The following is a 26,388-nucleotide window of genomic DNA, read 5'->3' as shown; positions in this document are numbered from 1 at the left end:
TGTCTGTCTTCTCCTTTGTCCAGTCTCACATCCACCAGTGCAGGACAGACAGATACAGTACATTACCGTAGGAGTTTGGCCTGAAGTTCCCCTCAACACATTTCCCTAACATACATCCTCTGTCTGAACCACCGTCTAGCCCACAGAGCATCTCACCAAGTCACCACTACTGCCAGCACATACCATGTACCATAAACTCTTGGCCTCCTTTTAAGACCATGTAGAGGTCTTGTACATTTCCTCCAACCATCTTGCAGAGTTCAAATAATTTGTATTTTATTTTATTTAACCTTTATTTAAGCAGGGAGTCATGCTGAGACCACGTTCTCTTTTGCAGATGAGCCCACCATACACATCAATAAACAACTATTACGCTTTACGTATGGCGGAAGTTTATGCAAGAGAGCTTTATAGACAAAAAGAGCGCAATGCATCGATCTACAAGATTTTAAGGAGGGCTGGCCTACTTTCTGATACAAAATGAAATGATGTGTACTGAACCTGTAGTTCCCCAAATTCGCTATGATAAACTCCGGTCAAAGGCTTCAATACAGTGGCAGCTGCATTCATATAGACTATATCGCCATAGTCAATAACTAGAATGAATGTTGACTGAATGATTTGTTTTCTGCTATTTAACTAAAGACAGGACCTGTCCCTATAGAAGAAGCCTATTTTAATTCTTAATTTCTTAACCAACTCATCAACCTGCCTTTTGAAAGATAGCGTTTCATCCATCCAGATGCACAACTATTTATAGGACATGATCAATGAGGGCACCATCCAAAGTACGTATGCATAAATCATCAGATACATTTTTACGTGATTTGGAAAATAACATATACTTGGTTTTAACTGCATTAAGTACCCATTTCAACTAAACAAAGGTTTTCTGCAGGGCAATAAAGGAAGATTGAAGCTCTGACAGAGTCTTTTCAGCTGTGGGGGCAATAGAATACACTACAGTGTCATCTGCATACAAGTATTTATTTTTTAGATGAACCAATATTGTTAATGTAAATAGTGAAGATGTCCCGCCTACTCCTGTTCCCTTTCTCCGGCGCTCGACGTCGCCGGTCTACTAACCACCGAACCTGGCAGCCCACATTATCCACATTATGCTCCCCATCGTTATGCACACCTGGACTTAATCATTAACTTGATTACTTCCCCTTTATTTAGCCCTCAGCAGCCTCAGTCTTCAGGCAGTATTGGTTTTGTTTACGTTCAGTACGCTACTCCTGTTTTTTTAATCTTCATGTTTCTTGTTATTAAACCCACCTTCTGCATCTGCTTCCTGACTCCCTGCGTATACAATACAGAGTACTGCCTGTCATCTACACCAACACCACGACCAGCTGGCTCTACTGGGTATGACCATTAAATAATTCCTCCATGTTCTCCACCGCCTCCAGACCACCAGCGAGGTTCTCCATACCTATGATGGAGGGCCTCCTACCACGCGTCGTCACAGTGAACCAGTCCCCCAGCCTACCCAGCCGTCTGCCCAGGTCAACCATGCCCGACTGTCCCTTCTGGAGAAGTATGACGGTACTCCATCGAAATGCCGTGGCTTCCTACTCCAGTGCTCCCTCTATTTCGCCTATCAGACAGGAGCCTCCACCACTGAGATGTCCAAGGTTGCCACGGTCATTTCCCTGCTGACCGGACGGGCTTTGGAGTGGGCTACGGTCGTCTGGGACAGAGGAGAGGAGGAGCTGGGTTCCTATGAGAGGTTCATGGCTCTGTTCAGGGCGGCCTTCAACCATCCTCCAGAGGGCAGAGAGGGAGGTGAGCGACCAGCAGGGTGCCCAGACCGCTACAGAGTACACCTTCACCTTTCGGACTGTGGCAGCAGATGGAATGTGCCGGCGCTCTGCACTCTATTCCACAGTGGACTGCGCGAGGAGGTCCAGAAGGAGTTGGCATGTCGGGATGACAACATATCCTTGGAAACTCTCATCGCGATGGCCATCCGTCTGGATAACCTTCTTCGGGAGCGCCGGTGTCCACCTCGTCCCTCGTCTCCCTCCTTTGGCTGTCCTGGCGCAGAGCCTGAACCCATGGAGGTAGGGGCCAAACTTCTCCGCGGCAGAGGGGCATCGCCGGAGACAGCTGCGGTTCTGTCCCTATTTTGGCCAGGAGGAGCACCAGCTTCAGCGGTGTCCAGTGTGTCCCAACCCAGGTTCCACTAGAGCAGAGAGGTGGCCCCATGACCATCCGTCTCCCATGGTAGGCATGAGTATTCCATTATCATCGTTTTCCACCAAACCCTTTCTGGTTCCCATTTCACTGACTGGCTGTGTTATCTCTAAAGCTTTAGTGGACTCCGGTTCCGCTGGGAACTTCATCGACCAGGCCATTGCCTCCTCCCTAAACTTACCGCCTGGGGACCAGAATTCCCGGAGGACCTGCTTTCCCGCACCCACGTTGGTGGAGGGTCCTGTGAGTCCCCTCCAGTCTATCAATCTGTCCTCCTGAATTGTTGGCCCTGTGTGTTGGGACGTAGATGTGGATATCCGCCAGGCTCTGGAGAGGGAACCCGCTCCTGCTACCTGCCCTCCAGAGCGCATCTACGTCCCCACGGGGTGAGAGATTGGCTGTTGACCTGGGCACACACATCCCTCGCCGCTGGACACCCAGGTATCACCCGCACCATCCAATCCCTCTCCAACGGACAGGTGGAGAGGACCAACCAGGAGCTGGGGAGGTTCCTAAGGAGTCACTGCCAGGGCCGGCAGGGGGAGTGGGCCAGGTTCCTTCCCTGGGCCGAATACGCCCAGAACTCACTCCTCCACCGGGCTGACTACCTTCCAGGGCGTCCTGGGATATCAGCCGGTCCTGGCTCCATGGACTCCGAGCCAGACGGGCCCCTGCAGTGGACGAGTGGTTACGACGCTCAGAGGAGGTGTGAATGCCATAAAGGCCTGATTGGTGGATTGCTGCAGAGATGGCTGTCCTTCTGGAAGGATCTCCCATTTCCAACGAGGAACTCTGGAGCTCTGTTAGAGTGACCATTGGGTTCTTGTTCCTGACCAAGGCCCTTCTCCCCCGATTGCTCAGTTTGGCCGGGCGGCCAGCTTTAGGAAGAGTCTTGGTTGTTCAAAACTTATTCCATTTAAGAATGATGGAGGCCACTGTGTTCTTGGGGACCTTCAACGCTGCAGAAATGTTTTGGTACCCTTCCCTAGATCTGTGCCTCGACACAATCCTTTCTCAGAGCTCTACAGACAATTCCTTCAACCTCATGGCTTGGTTTTTGCTCTGACATGCACTGTCAACTGTGGGACCGTCTATAGACAGGTGTGTGCCTTTCCAAATCATGTCCAATCAATTGAATATACCACAGGTGGACTCCAATAAAGTTTTAGAAACATCTCAAGGATGATCAATGAAAACAGGATGCACCTGAGCTCAATTTCGAGTTTAATAGTAAGGGTCTAAATACTTATGTAAATAACGTATTTCTGTTTTCAAAAAAACAGTTTTCACTTTGTCATTATATTGTGTGTAGAATTGTTGTAGAACGATGAGGAAAAATATTTATTGAATCAATTTTAGAATAAGGCTGCAACGTAACAAAATGTGGAAAAAGGGCAGGCGTCTGAATACTTTCTGAATGCACTGTACGTTACAGAAGAGAACTGGACCAACAATCGATCCCTGTGGGACACCCTTTGTTATGTCCAGAAAACCTGATTTAACACCATCAGTAAATACATACTGTGTTCTGTCCTTTAAATAATTTTCAAACCAGCTACACGCAGCCTGGTCCAGGCCAGTTGATGAAAGCCTCTGAATAAATAATGGGTGATCCACAGTGTCGAAGGCTTCAGACAGGTCAATTAAAAGGAATACATTTCGAAGTTAAAGCATTTCAAAACTTTAGTAGACAATGGCGCTGGAGGGGATGGCTGCCGTTTTACGGGCACCAAACCAACTGTGCTCTTTTGTGTGTTTTTTTTTGTATTGTTTGTAACTTATTTTGTCCATAATGCTGCTGCTACTGTCTCTTATGACCGAAAAGAGTTTCTGGATATCAGAACAGCGATTACTCACCTCAAACTGGACAAAGATTTTTTTATTTAATGAGTCTGAAGCAAAGGATATACTGCTTCTCTGAGACCAGGCCCAAATCCCTGTCATTCGTGTGAAGAAAAGACGGAAATACAGGGGGTGGAGATCGGGTTGCCTTGTTAGAATTCGTGGGTAACCCGAGCTACCATCCATTCTATTGGCCAATGTGCAATCACTGGAAAAAAAACTGGATGATCTAAGTTCGAGACTATCCTACCAATGGGACATTAAAAACTGTAAATATCTTATGTTTCACCGAAAATTATTTGATATTTACCAAGGATTCTACAATATTTGCTAGGCAAAAGAGTTTGGAAATGGGACGATCATTATTTAGGTCACATGGGCCACCTCCTTTGTAAAGGGGGAGTATATGGGCCGCTTTCCTGACCCTGGGGATGGTACCAGAAAGAATTGTAAGATAAAAAATATTTGTTAAAGATTCTGCAATCAGAGGAGCAGAAAGCTGCTGCAAGAAATTATCAAGCAAATCAGTGGATTTTCTTTTCAGTCTTGGGCAAGGCGTCTAACACATCACAAGTACAAAGTTGTTGAAATGGGAGAGGGGCAAGCAGCCGACTGGCTGACCAGGGTCAATTAAACCATCATTTCTTTAAAAGAAAAAGCTGAGATAAAATGCTTATTACAAAGAATCACTTATCACATTTTTCTCAGTAATGATGCCAGAGTCTGACACAACTTGCTTAGCCAGAGAAGGAGAGGAATTTCCACGCTTCAGCGCATTAACTGTTTAACATCAGCCGAGTCTGAGAAAGAACTTAGAAAGTAGCTAGATTAAATTTCTTGATTGAGGAAGTGCATCTATTTCTCAATATCTGGAAAATCTGCCAATCAGCTACAGAGTCAGTTTTTCTAGCCTTGGCCCAGGCCTGATTACTCATCATAACAACATCTGAAAGTTCTATAGAGAACCAAGGATTTGTTCTATTTTATACACTAAGGCGCTTAAAGGGAGCGTGTTTGCCAGAGAGATAAAAATAGATGCTAATTCAAGGTCAGGCATGCAGCTGATAGAGGAGAAGTCAGAGTAATACATATCATGAAGAAAAGCTTGTGGGGGGAACATTTTTCTTCATAATTATATGAGAATCAGTGTTAATCTGTTTGGTATCTCTAATTGGACAGTGATCACTGAGATTATTAGCAAAGACACCACTGGAGAAATACTTATGGGCAGGGGTGAAAGTAGATGTATGTGCCTAAGTAGATCTCTATGTGCCTAAAATACTACACTGAACAAAAATACAAACGCAACATGTAACGTGTTGGTCCCATGTTTCATGAGCTGGAGAAAAAAAATCCCAGAAATGTTCCATTCGCACAAAAAGCTTACATCTCTCAAGATTTTGTGCACAAATTTGTTTACATCCCTGTTAGTGAGCATTTCTCCTTTGCCAAAATAATCCATCCACCTAACATGTGTGGCATATCAAGAAGCTGATTAAACAGCATGATCATTACACAGGTGCACCTTGTGCTGGGGAAAATAAAACACCACTTTAAAATGTCAAATTTTGTCACACAACACATTGCCACAGATGTCTCAAGTTGACAGAGCCTGCAATTGGCATGCTGCCTGCAGGAATGTCCACCAGAGATGTTGCCAGATAACTGAATGTTAATTTCTCTACCAAATCAAATCAAATCAAATCAAATTTTATTAGTCACATACACATGGTTAGCAGATGTTAATGCGAGTGTAGCGAAATGCTTGTGCTTCTAGTTCCGACAATGCAGTAATAACCAACAAGTAATCTAACCTAACAATTCCACAACTACTACCTTATACACACACACAAGTGTAAAGGGATAAAGAATATGTACATAAAGATATATGAATGAGTGGTGGTACAGAACGGCATGGCAAGATGCCAGTATGATGGTATAGAGTACGGTATATACATATGAGATGAGTACTGTAGGGTATGTAAACATAAAGTGGCATAGTTTAAAGTGGCTAGTGGTACATGTATTACATAAAGATGGCAAGATGCAGTAGATGATGTAGAGTACAGTATATACTATGAGATGGGTAATGTAGGGTATGTAAACATTATATTAAGTGGCATTGTTTAAAGTGGCTAGTGGTACATTTTTACATAATTTCCATCAATTCCCATTTTTAAAGTGGCTGGAGTTGAGTCAGTATGTTGGCAGCGGCCGCTAAATGTTAGTGGTGGCTGTTTAACATCTGATGGCCTTGAGATAGAAGCTGTTTTTCAGTCTCTCGGTCCCTGCTTTGATGCACCTGTACTGACCTCGCCTTCTGGATGATAGCGGGGTGAACAGGCAGGTGCTTGGGTGGTTGTTGTCCTTGATGATCTTTATGGCCTTCCTGTGACATCGGGTGGTAGGTGTCCTGGAGGTCAGGTAGTTTGCCCCCGGTGATGCGTTCTGCAGACCTCACTACCCTCTGGAGAGCCTTACGGTTGTGGGCGGAGCAGTTGCCGTACCAGGCGGTGATACAGCCCGACAGGATGCTCTCGATTGTGCATCTGTAGAAGTTTGTGAGTGCTTTTGGTGACAAGCCGAATTTCTTCAGCCTCCTGAGGTTGAAGAGGCGCTGCTGCGCCTTCTTCACAACGCTGTCTGTGTGGGTGGACCAATTCAGTTTGTCCGTGATGTGTACACCGAGGAACTTAAAACTTTCCACCTTCTCCACTACTGACCCGTCGATGTGGATAGGGGGGTGCTCCCTCTGCTGTTTCCTGAAGTCCACAATCATCTCCTTTGTTTTGTTGACGTTGAGTGTGAGGTTATTTTCCTGACACCACACTCCGAGGGCCCTCACCTCCTCCCTGTAGGCCGTCTCGTCGTTGTTGGTAATCAAGCCTACCACTGTAGTGTCATCCGCAAACTTGATGATTGAGTTGGAGGCGTGAATGGCCACGCAGTCGTGGTGAACAGGGAGTACAGGAGAGGGCTCAGAACGCACCCTTGTGGGGCCCCAGTGTTGAGGATCAGCGGGGTGGAGATGTTGTTACCTACCCTCACCACCTGGGGGCGGCCCGTCAGGAAGTCCAGACCCAGTTGCACAGGGCGGGGTCGAGACCCAGGGTCTCGAGCTTGATGACGAGTTTGGAGGGTACTATGGTGTTAAATGCTGAGCTGTAATCGATGAACAGCATTCTCACATGGGTATTCCTCTTGTCCAGATGGGTTAGGGCAGTGTGCAGTGTGGTTGCGATTGCGTCGTCTGTGGACCTATTGGGTCGGTAAGCAAATTGGAGTGGGTCTAGGGTGTCCGGTAGGGTGGAGGTGATATGGTCCTTGACTAGTCTCTCAAAGCACTTCATGATGACGGAAGTGAGTGCTACGGGGCGGTAGTCGTTTAGCTCAGTTACCTTAGCTTTCTTGGGAACAGGAACAATGGTGGCCTCTTGAAGCATGTGGGAACAGCAGACTGGGATAAGGATTGATTGAATATGTCCGTAAACACACCAGCCAGCTGGTCTGCGCATGCTCTGAGACGCGGCTGGGAATGCCGTCTGGGCCTGCAGCCTTGCGAGGGTTAACACGTTTAAATGTTTTACTCACCTCGGCTGCAGTGAAGGAGAGCCCGCAGGTTTTGGTAGGGGCCGTGTCAGTGGCACTGTATTGTCCTCAAAGCGGGCAAAAAAGTTGTTTAGCCTGTCTGGGAGCAAGACATCCTGGTCCGCGACGGGGCTGGTTTTCTTCTGTAATCCGTGATTGACTGTAGACCCTGCCACATACCTCTTGTGTCTGAGCTGTTGAATTGCGACTCGATTTTGTCTCTGTACTGGGACTTAGCCTGTTTGATTGCCTTGCGGAGAGAATAGCTACACTGTTTGTATTCGGTCATGCTTCCGGTCACCTTGCCTGGTTAAAAGCAGTGGTTCGCGCTTTCAGTTTCACGCGAATGCTGCCGTCAATCCACGGTTTCTGGTTTGGGAATGTTTTAATCGTTGCTGTGGGTACGACATCGTCAATGCACTTCCTAATGAACTCGCTCACCGAATCAGCATATTCGTCAATATTGTTGTTGGACGCAATGCGGAACATATTCCAATCCGCGTGATCGAAGCAGTCTTGAAGCGTGGATTCAGATTGGTCGGACCGACGTTGAACAGACCTGAGCGCGGGAGCTTGTTGTTTTAGTTTCTGTTTGTAGGCTGGAATCAACAAAAGGAGTCGTGGTCAGCTTTTCCGAAAGGGGGCGGGGGAGGGCCTTATATGCGTCGCGGAAATTAGTATAACAATGATCTAGGGTTTTTCCAGCCCTGGTAGCACAATCGATATGCTGATAGAATTTAGGGAGTTTTGTTTTTAGATTAGCCTTGTTAAAATCCCCAGCTACGTGAATGCAGCCTCAGGGTGTTTGGTTTCCAGTTTACAAAGAGTCAGATAAAGTTCGTTCAGGGCCATCGATGTGTCTGCTTGGGGGGGAATATATACGGCTGTGATTATGATTGAAGAGAATTCCCTTGGTAGATAATGCGGTCGACATTTGATTGTGAGGAGTTCTAGATCAGGTGAACAGAATGGACTTGAGTTCCTGTGTGTTGTTATGATGATCACACCACGTCTCGTTAATCATAAGGCATCACCCCCGCCCTCTTCTTACCGGAAAGATGTTTGTTTCTGTCGGCGCGATGCATGAAGAAACCAGCTGGCTGCACCGACTCCGTTAGCGTCTCTTGAGTTAGCCATGTTTCCGTGAAGCAGAGCACGTTGCAATCCCTGATGTCTCTCTGGAATGCTACCCGTGCTCGGATTTCATCAACCTTATTGTCAAGAGACTGGACATTGGCGAGTAGTATGCTAGGGAGTGGAGCGCGATGTGCCCGTCTCCGAAGCCTGACCACGAGACCGCCTCGTTTGCCCCTTTTACGGCGTCGCACAGGGTCGCCGGCTGGGATCAGATCCATTTATTGGGTGGAAGGCAAAACACTGGATCCGTTTCGGGAAAGTCATATTCTGGTAGGAACGATGATAGTTGACGTTAATCGTATATTCAGTAGTTCCTCCCGACTGTATGTAATGAAACCTAAGATTACCTGGGGTACCGATGTAAGAAATAACACATAAAAAAACAAAATACTGCATATTTTCCAAGGAACGCGAAGCGAGGCGGCCATCTCTTTTCGGCGCCGGAAGTACGTACCATAAGCTGCCTCCAATGTTGTTTTAGAGAATTTGGCAATACAACTAGCCTCACAACCGCAGACCACGTATAACCATGCCTGCCAAGGACCTCCATATCCGGCTTCTTCACCTGCAGCATCGTCTGAGACCAGCCACCCCGACAGCTGATGAAACTGAGCACTATTTCTGTCGTTAAATAAAGCCCTTTTGTGGGGGAAAAATTATTATAATTGGCTGGGCCTGGCTCCCAAGTGGGTGGGCCTATGCCCTCCAAGGCCCCCCCATGGCTGCACTCCTGGCCAGTTATGTGAAATCCATTGATTAGTGCCTTGTGAATTGATTTAAATTGACTGATTTCCTTATATGAACTGTAACTCAGTCAAATCTTTGAAACTGTTTCAATTTGCTTTTGTATTTTTGTTCAGTATAAATAAAGCCTTGATCACCAGAATAATGTCATATATTTATAGAATGATCAAAGCATCATCAACAATCTAGTTTACATCGGTAAAGTTTTCTCTTTCATTTCTGCTTTTCTCACGGAGCGAGGATTTCCAAATGACATAATTTCCCATTACGATCGTCTCATCGCTGCAACTCCCCCAACGGGTCCGGGAGAGGCAACGGTCGAGTCATGCGTCCTCTGAAACATGACATGCCAAACCGCGCCGCTTAACACCTGCCGCTTAACCCGGAAGCCAGCCACACCAATGTGTCAGAGGAAACACTGTTCAACTGATGACTGAAGTCAGCCTGCAGGTGCCTGGCCTGCCACAAAGAGTCGCTAGAGCATGATGAGCCAAGTAAAGCCACCCCCCGGCCAAACCCCCCCTAACCCGGACAGCGCTGGACCAATTGTGCGCCGCCCTATGGAACTCCTGGTCACAGCCAGTTGTGACACAGCCTGGGATCAAACACGGGTCTGTAGTGACGCCTAAAGCACTGCGATGTAGTGCCTTAGACCGCTGTGCCACTCGGGAGGCCCACAAATGACATCAGTTTGACCAGTTTTAAGGAAATGGAAAGCTGTGAGAACGATCAAACATATTTCTGATAGTATTTCAGCACGTCTTGGATGCATATTTTATGTAGTTGAAAATGAAATACTGTCCGCTTTTATGTAGCTAAAATAAATTAAAATAAATTACACGTTTAGTCAACACAACAGGTCCCTAAGCTCGCATTTGTATTCTCTCAAAATGCTGAAAGAAAGAAATAATATTTCTCCACTCCTGTTTCCAAGACAAAATTAACATTTGATCTGTCATTTTACTGTGATTAACACTTAATTCTGCAGGAGTTAATATTATAACAGGCTGCAGTCCGTGTCCAGACTTCAGTTACTATTCCAACTATTAGACTACTCCACTCTAAAATAATGCAAAGAGACATCACTTACAAAACACCCAAAAGTGTTATGAATGACATTCGGTGATTGTCATTCATTAGGCCCACACAGGTCTTTTAAAATTGAATTGATGTGTACACTGCTGTCCTCGTGGGTCTCCGTCTCATCTCTGGCAAAATGTCAGTGTTATCATTGAACCACACCGCATTTTGGAGTGTATTCCCCAAGTTTTCAAGTTTATTCGTATATTTGTCATGCGACTTACAGTACATGTGGTAATGATAAATAGTGTAATAGCCTACAGGCTCATGTTTTACCGGCACGGTGTACCCCCACTATTTATTTTGCCGGTACTCCGTACCCGACTATTCCTGCTTATTTTCACACCTGCTTATGGGGGCTATTTGTAAGAAATATACATGTATTTGAAATATGGGGACATCTGCTTTGATTGTGTACATAAAGATAAGCCAACAGAAGGATGAGTATATGCCCCAGTGATGGCCTTGAGATCTCTTTCCTCCTCAGTATTCCTAATGTAAAATCAGCCACCAAAAGGCACAGTTTACTTTTTTTGTATTGTTACTGATTCCCATTATCTGCTTATCTCTCTAATATTAAAGGGATACATCAGGTTTTTGGCAATGAGGCCCTTTATCTACTTCCCCAGAGTCAGATGAACTTGTGGACACCATTTTTATGTCCCTGTGTCCAGTATGAATGAAGTTAGAGACTCAGGTTCTTCACTTAAAATGTATGCTAACCAAAACCTATTAATTTCAAAGTTTAATAAACCATACAACTTTATGCACAAGGACTACTTCTAACAATTTACACTGAACATTTTACAAAAACACATTTACTGGAAGAACTGTGCAGATGCAAAGTTTGGTTACAGAATATCTGTAAAATCTCCCTCAGATTTATGTGTCCACATTTTCCATAAAGTCTATTAAATATCTGCTCCGAATTAAGATTCAACGATGTCTGCAGAAAGAATGGGGTGTCAGCTATGAAATGACACATTGACTTACTGAACTACAGTAAGTGAAATGGATTTACACCCAGTAATAGAATTGCATTAATGGCATTTCATCACAGGTCCCTGATCTGTACTACACAGAAATGCATAATTATGGATATGAATGTCATTCTCTTCATGATGCTGTATCCTAAATAGGTACACAAAGGTATGTAATAGTCTCCTTTGCATATTCGGGTATTATTCTACACACTGGCTATTATTTTAATGAGCTCTGCCCCCAAACAAGACCGGGCCAAATCTGAACCAATCATAGACATCAAAGTACAGCACAGAACAGTAGAGTAGAGTTCAGTACAGTACAGTCGAGTTTAGTACAGTACAGCAGAGCACAGTAGAGTACAGTAGAGTCCAGTACAGTACAATACATTATAGTGTACTCAACTCTAGTGTGCTCTACTTTGTACTGTACTGAACTCTACTCTGCTGAACTACTGTGTACTCTACCTTTCTTTACTGGACTCTACTGTGCTGTACTGTGCTGTCCAAACTTGTGAACCCAACTGTGGTTTGTGACTACTATGATTTCGCATTGTAGCCAATTCAATTGCAGAAGTTAATAATTAATTAACAAAATTGATACCAGTAAAAACACTATAACTAATTGATAGGTCTACCTTAACTTGTTACTTCTGTGAACATTCATTATCTCAGGGAGAGAAATGTGAAAATATCTGAAAGATACGTGGGTTTTTGGTAACTGAATTTGAAGGCACAAGGCAATGTTTCTTAAACTTACAAAAGGCAGACAAATGTCTCCAAAACTAATAAGTGTTGATATTAGTTGGCCGGGGTCTTTACTTCAACATTATGTTTTGATGCATTTCTAATACCTTTTAAGACTTTTTCTGGTAGATGTTTTCTAAGTTCCCTTTACCATCTATTAGACCAGAAATCAGAGCCTTTGCTTATTCCAAATGTTTGGGATTTTTAGGATGTAATGGTTGGAAAATGTAGATCTGCCTTAATTTCTCAAGAATATGAACTCTTAGCTTTCATTTGACACCGAATTGTACATGCTCCTATGAACTTCACATGTTGGTGCTCATTGGTCCTTTTACACATTATTGAGCTGGAGGATCTGCTGAATTAGTGTGGAAGGATTAGATTGTAATTTGTGGAAATCTGTGAAATCTATGCACATCAATGTGTTTCTATATTAAGCCCTGTTTTCAAAGACTCATTAAAGTAATTTGTTTAACTACTTCAGAGCATTTCTTAGAATCCTGAGCAGTTCAAACACGGGGGATATGAATGTTGTTACTCTTGCTTACCCATGTGCCAAATAGGAAATAACCATAATCAGTTTGGGTCATTTTGTGATAAATCCTAAGTTCCTAAGATCTTAAGTTGCTGGCATGGTAACCAACACATTAAATTCACACACACACACACACACACACACACACACACACACACACACACACACACACACACACACACACACACACACACACACACACGCTTCTGACCTGTCTCAGGTAGTGGACTTGTGTGTTGAGTAGTCAGTCAGCTCAGACCCATCAAACCTTCCACTCAGTGTCCAGCAGTAGAGAGTGGTACGGTGGAATGTGTGACATTCCAGAGGAGCTTCCAGCCCCACACCACCCACAACAAGGGGGTGGTTAAAGGAAACCAGTCAGTTAGAGGAAATCAGTTAGTTTCGTGAGCTTATACAGTACTAGTAAACAATAAAACAGCCAATCGCCTGTGACATTGTGTCACAACAGATAACAGTACACCCTAAATGGAAACTCTAGCTGGTGGGTAGATAATGACAATAAAAATGTAATCTGTATCTCAAAGCAGGATACCAATGTTCCTGCCTCTTACACAATGCATGAGTGGTAGGTGGCTCATCCATCCCCACCCAGGAAGAGTCTGATCTTTAGACTAGCTACCTGTCTGCACTGATCTGTAACAATTGAACAAGTTAAAGCCAGTCAAATGATTGGCATCAGCTTATTGCTTACACTTGTCAAGAAAGGAAATCAACTACAAACCCCTGTCTCCAGTGCAGCCAAGTAGACTAGCCAGGCAAATATAACTTTAGGGAACTAAGTCCTGTTGGCTGTCTGTTAGAGGAAGAGATTAAGGGAAGAGGAGAAAAGAAAGGAGCGTGGTAGGTGAGGAAGGGGTGGGCTTCCACCGAGGGCTTCTGATAGAGTAGAGGTTTATGAGGGAGTTGGGGTAGGCAGGTCAGAAAAGGTCCAATCATATGTCTAAGCCAAAGGGGGAGGTAGTGGATGGTGGCTGTTAATGCTGCCAGGACTGAGCAATTAAACAATATTGTATGAAGCTTTTTTAACCATTGTAAGTAATCCCATCAACGTCTGAGGCAAAGCAATGCTTGGGCCTTTTGCCTCAAAAGTCTGACACATCTAGCTAATCATCAACAACCTTCCCTCCACACTCCTTCAGGGCTATGATTAGGGCTGTAACGATCATAGAATGATCATAGGTTATTGGTTTGACAAATGACCGTGGTCACAGTTAAAATAGTTTGAATAGCATTTGTTTTTTTAAATACGTACATTTTCTTATCGCCTCCGCTCCTGACATAGGTGCCCATCCCCTGCAAAGACGTTGCATGCATCAACCAATGGTTGCGTGCCACATCGTCGACTGTGCCGTTGGACACCAGATTGCTATAACATAGGATGCGGTTAGCTTATAGGTAAAATACCTATCCAGGTGTTGTAAGATTTGGCAAGCGTCAGCAACACCTGGGCAGAGGAATAGGCCCTGAATGTGCTGCTGCTGCAGGGAGGGGGCATCGCTACAACACCTTGCTTGTTTCAGCCAGCCGCAACAAAGTTTCATCAGGTCATCAGGGCACGAATGCCCGGCTGTGTTTGTTTTTTACAGTTATTGGAGGTTATTGTATTTTCATGATGGTCTTCATCCATAATCTTTGGTTACATGATTATACAGTAATTGTGCCAGACCTAGCTATGATTATATCATGATTTAGTTCAACTCCTCAGTCTAGACAGACCAGGGAGAAACTGAGACCCTGGCCCTGTGGGGAAGTCTTTCTTTGTGACTCACAACCATTTACAGCCAGGAATGCAGAGGCAGGGAGTGTTTGCTGAAGTGGGTGTGAGACGGGAGTCATCAAGGTTAATGCTGGTTAGTGGTTACCCAGCCAACTACTCCTCACCAGGGAATGAACCATAAAAGTTCAAACTGATTACATGACCTCACCATCCCAACAACATGTGTTTGAAAGCCTTGTGTTTTGTGGGTCTTACAGGGCAAACTGAAACAAGCAAGTCAGTCATTACATTTTAATCACTTAGCAGACACTCTCTTCCAGAGTGACTTAGTAGTAGTGAGTCCATACATTTTCATACTGGTCCCCTTTAGGAATCAAACCCACAACCCTGGCATTGCAAGTACCATGCGCTACCAACTGAGTCACACGGGACCACATGACATGGAAAGGTAAAGAGTGTTTTTAGTGAGGGCAGTGGTTTCTGGTACGGTTCATGAGCGTTGGGTTACTGTAAATGTTTGTCTGTTTCTGTTTGCACAAGCTCAACCGAGATCCATTATCAGCCAGCTACAAACAAACAGGCTGAATAGGTCCAAGCCTGATTTCCCCACCCTGCTGTTTGCAGTATGCTTAGGCTTGTACAGTTAACCCAAACAGGCATTATTATTCACTCCAGGAGAATAACATTCCAGATGCTAGTAACTACTATAGGCCTGCACTGTTTTGTTTCTGGTTTATCTATGTAGGCCTAGTTCCAAGAGGTGATTAGATAGACTGATAGAGCCGTTTTTACCTGAAACGTTAGGTTTAATTTCCTTCAAGCCTCACCTTTGGACACATTCTTTTCCTTACTATGTATCTGTGTTTTAAGTATTACTCTCGCTAGAGCCCTACTACTAACAGCACATTGAAAGTGCAGAAATCAGGCCTTGTCAGATGGATCAGCTGCAAGAGCCAATGATATATTCTGACAACAACCTGTTTTCTGTTGAAAGCAGCAGTATCAATACAGTGGTGTTACCTTACTGTATCAGATGTCTATATTCAGACTGGGGCCCACTATGCTGCTCACCCAGGGGAAGCTCCAGTCAACACAGAACAGCACAATTAATAGAATAGACACCCTGACTCTCACAGCCACCACGTCAGATCTGTAAAGGGAAGGTCACACTCTTATTATTGACTCCGCGGGTTTCCCTGCCACTGAATGAATGCTAAGTTTAATACACCAAAAAATGTAAAGCCTTGGTGTACCGGTGCTAGCCTGTATGTGTACTTGTGCTGAATTAATTGCAAAGAATCAGACCTAATGTTTTTTGGGGATATGGCTAGAAATGCACAACAAAATAATAACAAATTATAACAGGTGACAATAACAGGTGCATTATTTGTGTGTGTTTATTTGTGTTTGTCTTCCTCTGCTAGCTAATCAATGGAAATACAGACCAATGGTCTACTCTTCATCAATAATACAGTTGGCAACTTAATCTCCCTCGTCATCCATTGTCCAGCTCTACATACGAACTATAGCAGACACACGGGGGGCTGCAGACGCCACCAAACTTACTATTCTATTTATTGCAGTACAATACTGGGTAACTGTATACACCTCACTCAGATCACAATGTAAATACATGGCGGCTATGGAGCAAATCCATATAGCTCATATGATGAAGTAATGCATGTAATAATGGTACACATATAGCATACACTGTAGTGCCTGATACACACAGATACACATATTTACCCACAGAAAAGACGCACCCATGTGACTTCAATCAGATCGATCTCCTAAAATATCCTCACAGCAGTCCTGTTGCCTATAGTGACGATGGCATAATGAAATACAAGAACCAGTGTCTGATGTTCCTCAACACGATTCAGGGCTTGCTAGGGCTGGCTAGCGAAATAGACTTGGCTACACATCAGCAGAATAATTTTTTAAAAGCTCTTGAGGACTGTCTCCTAGGGCCTCACAGACTTCATGCAGACTGACTAAATGAGAGGAGACTAGGCTGATTGTGTAGAAAATAGGCAGCTCACGGACAATGGTGCGGCAAGAAGAAAGAGAATAATTTCACCCAATTTTCCCTCCTCTCGCTCTGAGGAGTGGAGCTTCTATAGGCAACATCCATAGTGGAAAAAAACTCAGAGGGAGAGATAAGACTGAGTGCTGACATTTGTCACAATGGACAGTAGGGTTATTATCATTGCTTTAGAGTAGGGCAGCAGCAACCATATCAAGAGGAGATGGGATACATGTGTCATACATTTTAACACTGGCATTCCTAATGTGAATCTCAATGTTAAGGATAGGACACAGGAAAAACATCATGTATTTCTCTCACTAATCTAAATGGATTTGGTTGGATTAAAAAAAAGGTTATTATGGTGTTATGAGATGGATAGTGAGGGGATTGGAATAGGACTCTTCTGAATGTACAGCCTCTGATAGGAACACAGAGTATTCCTGGACCCTATTCATCAGGTCGCAATGTTTCACCAATCACTGTATAGAAAAACATGACTGGCATTACTACTGGAAGCAAATCAAGACAATTTCTCAGGTCACAGACAGGGCATTTAAAACAGTCTGTCATTGATCAAATTTAGAGCCAAGGCATTTAACGGATGATGATGCCATAAATCAAATAGGGCAGCCATTGCATTTAAAAGGATGATTTCATTGATCACATAGCTAAACATTTACATTAAAGTATGATGTCTTGGCTGAGAAAGAGCCTGAAATGGAGCCAGAATATCTTAACCTAAAGAGTCTGCATTCAGCAAGGAAGTACCATATATCACACTGAGGCGATACCATGGTCTGGTCACGTGTTTCACAGTAGAAGTCTAATGTGAGTGCTTTGTGTGTATTCATAGACTATCTACTTAAAACTGCCGAAGCAATGAGGTATCTTGGAATGAATTGCAAAAATTACTGAAGCTGGATCCAGTCTTATATCTCCCTCTCTAACTTTAAGCATCAGCTGTCAGAGCAGCTTACCGATCACTGTACCTATACACAGCTAATCTGTAAATAGCACTCCCAACTACCTCATCCCCTTATTGTTATTTATCTTCTTGCTCTTTTGCACCCCAGTATCACTACTTGCACATCATCATCTGCACAGCTATCACTCCAGTGTTAATGCTAAATTGTAATTATTTTGCCTCTATGGCCTGTTTATTGCCTTACCGCCCTACTCTTCTACATTTGCACACACTGTACATCGATTTTTCTATAGTGTTATTGTCACGGCCGTCGTAAGGAGGAGACCAAGGCGCAGCGTGGTAAGCGTACATTCTTCTTTATTAAAGAACGAAACACTGAACAAAACGAACAAAATAACAAAACGAAGCGTGAAGCAAATATGGATAGTGCAGACAGGCAACTAAACACAGAACAAGAACCCACAAAACCAAAAGGGAAAATGGCAACCTAAATATGATCCCCAATCAGAGACAACGATAAACAGCTGCCTCTGATTGGGAACCAATTCAGGCCACCATAGACCTACATATACCTAGACTACCAAAACCCCTAGACATACAAAAAACCCTAGACAATACAAAACCAGCATACCCACCTTAGTCACACCCTGACCTAACCAAAATAAATTAATAAAACAGAGATAACTAAGGTCAGGGCGTGACAGTTATTGACTGTACGTTTGTTTATGTGTAACTCTATGTTGTAGTTTTTGTCGAACTGCTTTGCTTTATCTTGGCCAGGTCGCAGTTGTAAATGAGAACTTGTTCTCCACTTTCCTACCTGGTTAAATAAAAGTGAAATTAGGTCATTAGGCCAACAACGCTGGGTGACATGAGAGGGTTAGGGTGCTAGGCTGATGACAACACCTCCCTACTAACACTACCCCCCAAGTGTCTGTGTCCTCAGAGTTCGCCCTTATTAGTCCCATCAGTCATCATAGGGATGTGCGCTCGCCGGGCCGGAGCATGGTGAGTGCCTCTCTGATGACAAGTGCACACTCAGGTCTAATATGACCTCACATAACATATCACAGTAAATATTGTACAACTCTTGTAATACCATCTGTCACAGGTCTGCAAACATAGGACGGTCCTTAATCCAGTAATACATACATAGACATGTCAAGGTGTGTCAGACTCAAACAGTCAAGGACACTAAGAAATGTTGGATTGAATTCACCATGTCACACAACATGATTCAGACAGGAAAATATTCGTATTCAAACTTACTAATAAGTTACCTGAATAACACATGTAGAATAATGTGATTTCAAATTTGGATCAGATCCATGTGCAAGTGCTCACCAAGAAAGCAAACATAGATTGAAGAAGAACTTGGGAAGTCATATGATGGATGCTTGCAGAATACTTTGCATTAGTCAGACTACATTAATGGGGATTCTGGGAAGGGTTTGCATTTCAAGTAACCATGGTGTTCTTCGGCTTGCAAGCCATTCCCCTTTTTCCTCCAAACATAACGATGGTCATTATGGCCAAACAGTTCTATTTTTGTTTCATCAGAACAGAGGACATTTCTCCAAAAAGTACGATCTTTGTCCCCATGTGCAGTTGCAAACCGTATGGCTTTTTTTATGGCAGTTTTGGAGCAGTGGGTTCTTCCTTGCTGAGCGGCCTTTTAGGTTATGTCGATATAGGACTCGTTTTACTGTGGATATAGATACTTTTGTACCTGTTTCCTCCAGCATCTTCACAAGGTCCTTTGCTGTTGTTCTGGGATTGATTTGCACTTTTTGCACCAAAGTACGTTCATCTCTAGGAGACAGAACGCGTCTCCTTCCTGAGCGGTATGACGGCTGCGTGGTCCCATGGTGTTTATACTTGCGTACTATTGTTTGTACAGTTGAACATGATACCTTCAGGCGTGTGGAAATTGCTCCCAAGAATGAACCAGACTTGTGGAGGTCTACAATTTATTTTCTGAGGTCTTGGCTGGTTTCTTTTGATTTTCCCATGACGTCAAGCAAAGAGGCACTGAGTTTGAAGGTAGGCCTTGAAATACATTCACAGGTACACCGCCAATTGACTCAAATGAAGTCAATTAGCCTATCAGAAGCTTCTAAAGCCATGACATAATTTTCTGGAATTTTCCAAGCTGTTTAAAGGCACAGTCAATTTAGTGTATGTAAACTTCTGACCCACTGGAATTGTGATACAGTGAATTATAAGTGAAATAATCTGTCTGTAAACAATTGTTGGAAAAATTACTTGTGTCATGCACAAAGTAGATGTCCTAACTGACTTTCCAAAACTATAGCTTGTTAACAAGAAATTTGTGGAGTGGCTGAAAAACGAGTTTTAATGACTCCAACCTAAGTGTATGTAAACTTCCGACTTCAACTGTACATAGACCTTATGTGAAAGGTGTCTCTGGCTATAGACTGATTGCATTCCCCTATTATCTGACATGAATCCAGTCTAAGATCACTTCTACACACACAATATAAACAATAGATTCTTTGTGTAACGCCATGGAAACCTTACAAGCTGCCCTCCACCTTGCCTAACCTACCTTCTCTAGAACTGTTCATCCACTGTTGGTCCAAATCTACCATATCAAAAACAGCATATCTATGCAAGTCCTAAAATATTCGGTATTTTTTAGTAACAATTGACCAGATTAAAATGAGAAAATCACTACACAACCACACCTGTTGACTTTCTATGATCGTGGTTTTGCTTCACGGCATACCGTTATAACTAGCAACAGATGTGAAACTGTGAACACTAAGCTACAGGTCATACTAAACTAGAACTAAACAGGATGCGGTAACGTTACAGTATGTAGCCTACTGTCTGATTTGATCTCTTAGCAAAACTGCCGTAAACATCTGAAATCAGCAGCTGTCTCAGTCAAGAACAGGCATGTCCACTTAACCCAGCACCAATGCGCAATATGTATCAAACATAAATATAGGCTACTTCAATCCTATTTTGAATGACAAAATACAAATAGAACGAACAATAGAACACTTTAAGGACGTTATCTTCTGTTTAGGCCATGTAAAGAGAGGAAAAGTTCCTCTCCTCCCGTTCAGTTCGTCCACCGAAATCGAACCCTGATGCGCTTCATTGAGCCAGTGATACATACAAAAAAATATGTAATCTTACCTTTATATTGCAGTGAGGTACCGGTTGTAATTTTCACAGACCCACTTATGGATTCGCCAGGGCTGTAGACCACTTTGTTGTTGGTGAAAGTAATATCGAATTCCTTAAGCTTACCCATGACTCCGCAACCCTCTGCGTCTCACAACAAAAAGCGCTTAGTGGTGCGCGAGGTAACCGTCTACCGCCGAATGGAAGCTGAGCAGACAGAGCTCTCTAGTCCCAGCTGCAGCACGCACTACACCTAGTTTCCAGTGGCAGTGACGTCATTACGACAATATTTGATCCATTATTTAAAAATGATATGCGGATACATTGAATCTATTCAAGGTTGGTACTCTTCCATAACGCATCACATAATGTAAATATTTGGTTATTTAGGTCTTTGTGTTTAGGTCATCTTGACGTGTTCACAGTACACATCCCAGTGTAGATATTATGGTAACACTGTATCTACAGTAGTAGCCAGTTTTAGCTACCAAACATTGGCCTTCTTTGCATTATTCTATATTGCTACAACTCTTTCTCAGATATCCAGTCATTGATTGAGTTGAGCTCCCAGACCACATCCACTCAGGAGTAGCCTAAGCCCTAAGGATACATCAAACACTGGATGGTGGGATACCCCTCTCTCCATCCATTCATCCATCCATCCCCACCCCCACATCACTAGACACAAGACACAGCAGGGAAATCCCCATCTCCAGAGTGTAGCTACATGCTGCTGACATCATCAATTTGTCCTACTCAGCCCAGATTCAATTATGCTTCTGAGCAGAAGAATGTGATGTTTATAGCTCTCAGCTCTTAGAGAAAATAATAAAAGTGTCCTGGAGAGATTGAGCTCCCAAGCTGAAATGGGACTGGTACTTTGTTCCCAAATGAAGAGCTGGTTGTGCCATATTAATCTAAGGTACGTCATCTACCCTTTACTGCTTTAATAGTGCATGTATTGGAATAGGTGATATATTAAAGTGCAAGTTGGTGAAACATACATTTATTGCATTCACACACACACATGCATGCACACGTTCATGCACACACATGCACACACAAGCTTGCTTGTGCGTGCATGCGTATGTGTAAAAGAGAGAGAGGCGATAGAGATAGAGCGAGAGAGACGATGACTGAGTTGTATCCCAGTCATTACTTGCAGAAAAAGCAGAGTACATCAGATGTAATGAGACATATGCTTCCATGACAACAGACAGACACGGTCGTTGCCAAGTTACTACCAGTATCCATGGAAATGGCTCTGATCTTGTCTGAATAAGTGTTCAATTTTGAAGCAGTGTGTTGTACTGTATACTGTTTATCCTCCAGGTTGCTGATTCAAACACCTGTAGAAGTAGCTGAAATAATCCTCTTCTTTGACAGTCAATCCCCATCTATTACTCAATTTATGAGTAATTTACAAAATGTGTGCCATTTTCAGCGACATAGGATAAATCAATCCATGTAAACGTGATGCCAGCAGCAGTCCATAGTCACATGATACGGCAACTGAAGGTGTACTGTAGATAGATGGATGTACTAACACCAGCATATAGAGGCATTCAGCTATCAGGACTTGAAATCAGTAGCCCACATCACATTACACTGAACGTCCTCATCCATACACCTACTAGGTCCAAATCAGGTAAACCCATTTATAATGTAACCACTGGTCCAAATGTTGGTAACACATTTGCTGAATGGGAGGAGGGCATCCAACACGACCAGGTCGTTGTCAGGGAGACCCAAAAGAGAAGTGCAGCAATTAATCGGTATGTACACAGACAAAGGCTTAGCTACATGTAGACGTATTAAAACTTAAACACTGAAAAAGGTTCTTTACAGTATTTGGATTGTGCCTAAATGTTCGACTAACTATCAACAAATTGCTTACCTACTATCCAGAACCCTAACCTTAAACCCAACCTCAGCTCTATACCTAAACCTAATCCCAGCATCTATAGCATATCAGCCATCACAACCTATCTGATGACCTGTTTGATTTCTGAGATCTGATTATTGACCCCTGTTTAGCAGTATAGCAGTAGCTCACACAAAATGAATTAATCGCATTTGGCTTGATGCTGACCTTAATTGTGCTATATAGTTTGGACCAGAAAAATCAAGCAGAAGTGTTTTTATTGCTTACTAATATGGTTCTTCGTGTATGTTATGTTTCACTACAGATCACGTCAATCAGAAATGTTGAACTACGGACAAGTGACAGTGATCCGGACGAAGCTGAATAATGAGGGCAGGGTGTAAAGATAAGATAATTACTATGTTATCCCCATGGGGTAATTTGGGTTCCGGCTCTGTGCATACATAACACATAATCGGAGATACCGTAGACAAAGGACATATACAGACAATAAATACATGTAGAAAAAGTGTAATTAATGCGCAAACAATGGTTCAACTGTACACTATACACAACAGAACACTCTATCAACCACAATGTTAGCTGTAGGCCTCTATCAACCACAATGTTAGCTGTAGGCCTCTATCAACCACAATGTTAGCGTTGTATGCTCTATCAACCACAATGTTGGCTAGCTGTCAGGCCTCTTATCACACAACTATGTTAGCTGTAGCCTCTATCAACCACAATGTTAGCTGTAGCTCTATCAACCACAATGTTAGCTGTAGGCCTCTATCAACCACAATGTTAGCTGTAAGGCCTCTATCAACCACAATGTTAGCTAGGTCGCACTCTATCAACCACATGTTAGCTGTAGGCCTCTATCAACCACAATGTTAGCTGTAGCCTCTATCACCACATGTTAGCTGTTACCTCTATCAACCACAATGTAGTTTTCTGTAGGCCTCTATCAACCACAATGTTAGCTGTAGCTCTATCAACCACAATGTTAGCTGTAGGCCTCTATCAACCACAAGTTAGCTGTAGCGCTCTATCAACCACAATTTGCTGTAGCCTCTATCAACCACAATGTTAGCTGTAGCCTCTATCAACCACAATGTGGTTAGCTGTAGGCCTCTATCAACCACAATGTTAGCTGTAGGCCTCTATCAACCACAATGTTAGCTGTAGGCCTCTATCAACCACAATGTTAGCTGTAGGCCTCTATCAACCACCAATGTTAGCTGTAGGCTCTTATCAACCACAATGTTAGCTGTAGGCCTCTATCAACCACAATGTTAGCTGTAGGCCTCTATCAACCACAATGTTAGCTGTAGACCTCTATCAACCACAATGTTAGCGTTTTGGTAGGCCTCTATCAACACAATGTTAGCTTGTAGGCCTCTATCAACCACAATGTTAGCTGTAGGCCTCTATCAACCACAATGTTAGCTGTAGGCCTCTATCAACCACAATGTTAGCTGTAGACCTCTATCAACCACAATGTTCAGGAGCCTTACTGCTGCTGGGACAAAGGATCGTTTGGCCCCATTTCTTTTGTGCCCTGGTACCCTGTAACGTCGCCCAGTGGGGAGTAGCTCAAACTCCTGGTAACGAGATTTCTGGGGTCCATCAGAGGACTTTTGTGAAGGCTCTTATATCATAAATGACATCCAGACCTGTCTGCTTGACCACTAGCACCTTACTAGCAGAGCTAACATATTTCTCTGAGAGACACTAGTATTTCTGTACCAGCAAATTATGTTAATATGTTAAGATACTTTCTATAAATGGCTTGTGAAACAGTGACAATAGAACATGATCAACATTAAAATAGCTTAGTTTCCTTAAAAGTACAAATCTGCTTAGTACACTTTTCCCATTGTAGCTTGCGGTCAATTACAACACATAGGTATTTATACTGCTCTACTACATCTGTCTTGTCCCTTAACAGTCGGTGGGGAAGGTGTTACATTTTTCCTAAAATCGATGTGCATCTTTTTGGTCTTTGTTGTATTGAGCACTAAGTGAGAGTTGTCACACCACCTGAAAAAGTCCTCCAAGACTGGCACGTGCTCCTCCTCGTTACCTTGGAATAGACTGACCAGTGCTGTGTCGTCTGCAAACTTTATCAGGTGTCTACCAGGGTAGGGTTTTAAAGTCATTAGTGTACAATATGTACAACAGTCAAGAAAGTGCACAGCCTTGAGGAGATCCCACGCTAGTGGTACGCTTGTCTGAAATCCACTGTACCACCTTGACCGGCTGTGTCCTATCGTTAATGAAATCAAGGATTTGAAGCAGAGGCCGTAATTCTCTCATGTATGCGCGCACACTGCTTTTCTCTTGGCGTAGTCTTAATTAGTTATTTAAGGTAATGCAAACTGTTCGTTTTATTAATTTATTTATGTCATTACAATTGACCTTGGGATTTTTAGAATAAAGTCATTAATTAATTTCACATTTCTGATTATTTTTATTTTGTGTATTGCATTTAAGAAAATAAACTACACGTTTTGATTCTGAGCATTATTAGTAGTAGTGACATATTTTATATGCATTTTATGTGCAGTTGTACTACAGTAGCAGTACAGTAGTAGTACTGTAGTAACATAACTTATCAGGAATCAAGGTAAGACACAAATGCAGACTGTGTGAAGTAACAATGTTAATTGTAACCATAGGGGCAGGCAAACGACAGGTCAAGGCAGGCAGGGGTCAATAATCCAGAGCAGAGGCCACGTTACAGGACGGCAGGCAGACTCAGGGTCAGGTCAGGCAGAGGTCGGTAATCCAGAGGTGGAGCAAAGGTACAGGACGGCAGGCAGGCTCAGAGACAGGCAGTGGTCAGTACAGGGCAGGACAGGCAAGGCAAGGGTCAAAAACCAGGAGGATGAGAAAAAGACAGGCTGGGAAAAGACAGGAACAACCGCTGGTAAGCTTGAACAAACAAGACAAACTGGCAACAGACAGACAGAAAACACAGGTATAAATACACAGGGGATAATGGGGAAGGTGGGCGACACCTGGAGGGGGGTGGAGACAAGCACAAGAAGAGGTGAAACAGATCAGGGTGTGACATAACTGTTTATTGCAGTTTGACTGCAATACTACAGCGATATAATAACTGCACTTTTTACTGCAGTAACAAAACTGCAGTAAAAGTGTTTTCCATAAAATATCAGTTTTATGGAAGTCAGTTCAGTTTTCTTTTTTACATCATGGTCTCATAATAACTCAGGTTTCGTTTTTACATCATGGTCTCATAATAACTCAGGTTTCGTTTTTACATCATGGTCTATAATACTCAGGTTTCGTTTTTATATCATGGTCTATATAACTCAGGTTTGTTTTTACAATCATGGTCTCATAATAACGCAGGTTTCGTTTTACATCATGGTCTCATAATAACGCAGGTTTCGTTTTTACATCATGGTCTCATAATAACGCAGGTTTCGTTTTACATCATCGTCTCATATAACGCAGGTTGTTTTTACATAGGTCTCATATACTCAGGTTTCGTTTTTCATCATGGTCTCATAATAACTCAGGTTTGTTTTACATCATGTGGTCCATAATAACTTCAGGTTTCGTTTTTACATCATGGTCTCATAATACAGGTTTCGTTTTTACATCATGGTCTCATAATAACTCAGGTTTCGTTTTTACATCATCGTCTCATAATTAACGCAGGTTTCGTTTTACATCATGGTCTCATAATAACGCAGGTATCGTTTTTACATCATCGTCTCTCATAAGGCAGCTTTTTTTATACATCCTGGTTTTATAATGACGCACGTTTTTCTTTTTACTCATGGTCT

At 43.1% G+C, this 26,388-nt stretch overlaps 1 protein-coding gene across 3 annotated transcripts in view; it reads right to left on the bottom strand.

Moving 5' to 3' along the window:
• Positions 1 to 20,920, bottom strand: part of LOC111961566 (arrestin domain-containing protein 1) — a 43,249-nt gene extending 22,329 nt beyond the window's left edge. For 2 of the 3 annotated variants that reach the window (XM_070442017.1, XM_023983941.2), the window contains exon 1: positions 20,716 to 20,920. In XM_070442017.1, coding sequence (XP_070298118.1) covers positions 20,716 to 20,833 — 118 coding nt within the window. In that variant the 5' untranslated portion in view covers positions 20,834 to 20,920. Of the gene's footprint in view, positions 1 to 13,066; positions 13,591 to 20,715 lie in introns of those variants that run through there. The other variant, XM_070442020.1, reaches the window with a different exon arrangement.
• Between the last annotated feature and the right edge of the window lie 5,468 nt (positions 20,921 to 26,388).

This window comes from Salvelinus sp. IW2-2015, linkage group LG4q.1:29 (genome assembly GCF_002910315.2).
Source record: "Salvelinus sp. IW2-2015 linkage group LG4q.1:29, ASM291031v2, whole genome shotgun sequence".
Lineage (NCBI taxonomy): Eukaryota > Metazoa > Chordata > Actinopteri > Salmoniformes > Salmonidae > Salvelinus > Salvelinus sp. IW2-2015.
Note: the sequence above shows the minus strand (reverse complement) of the source record. Positions and strands in the feature narration are given on the sequence as shown.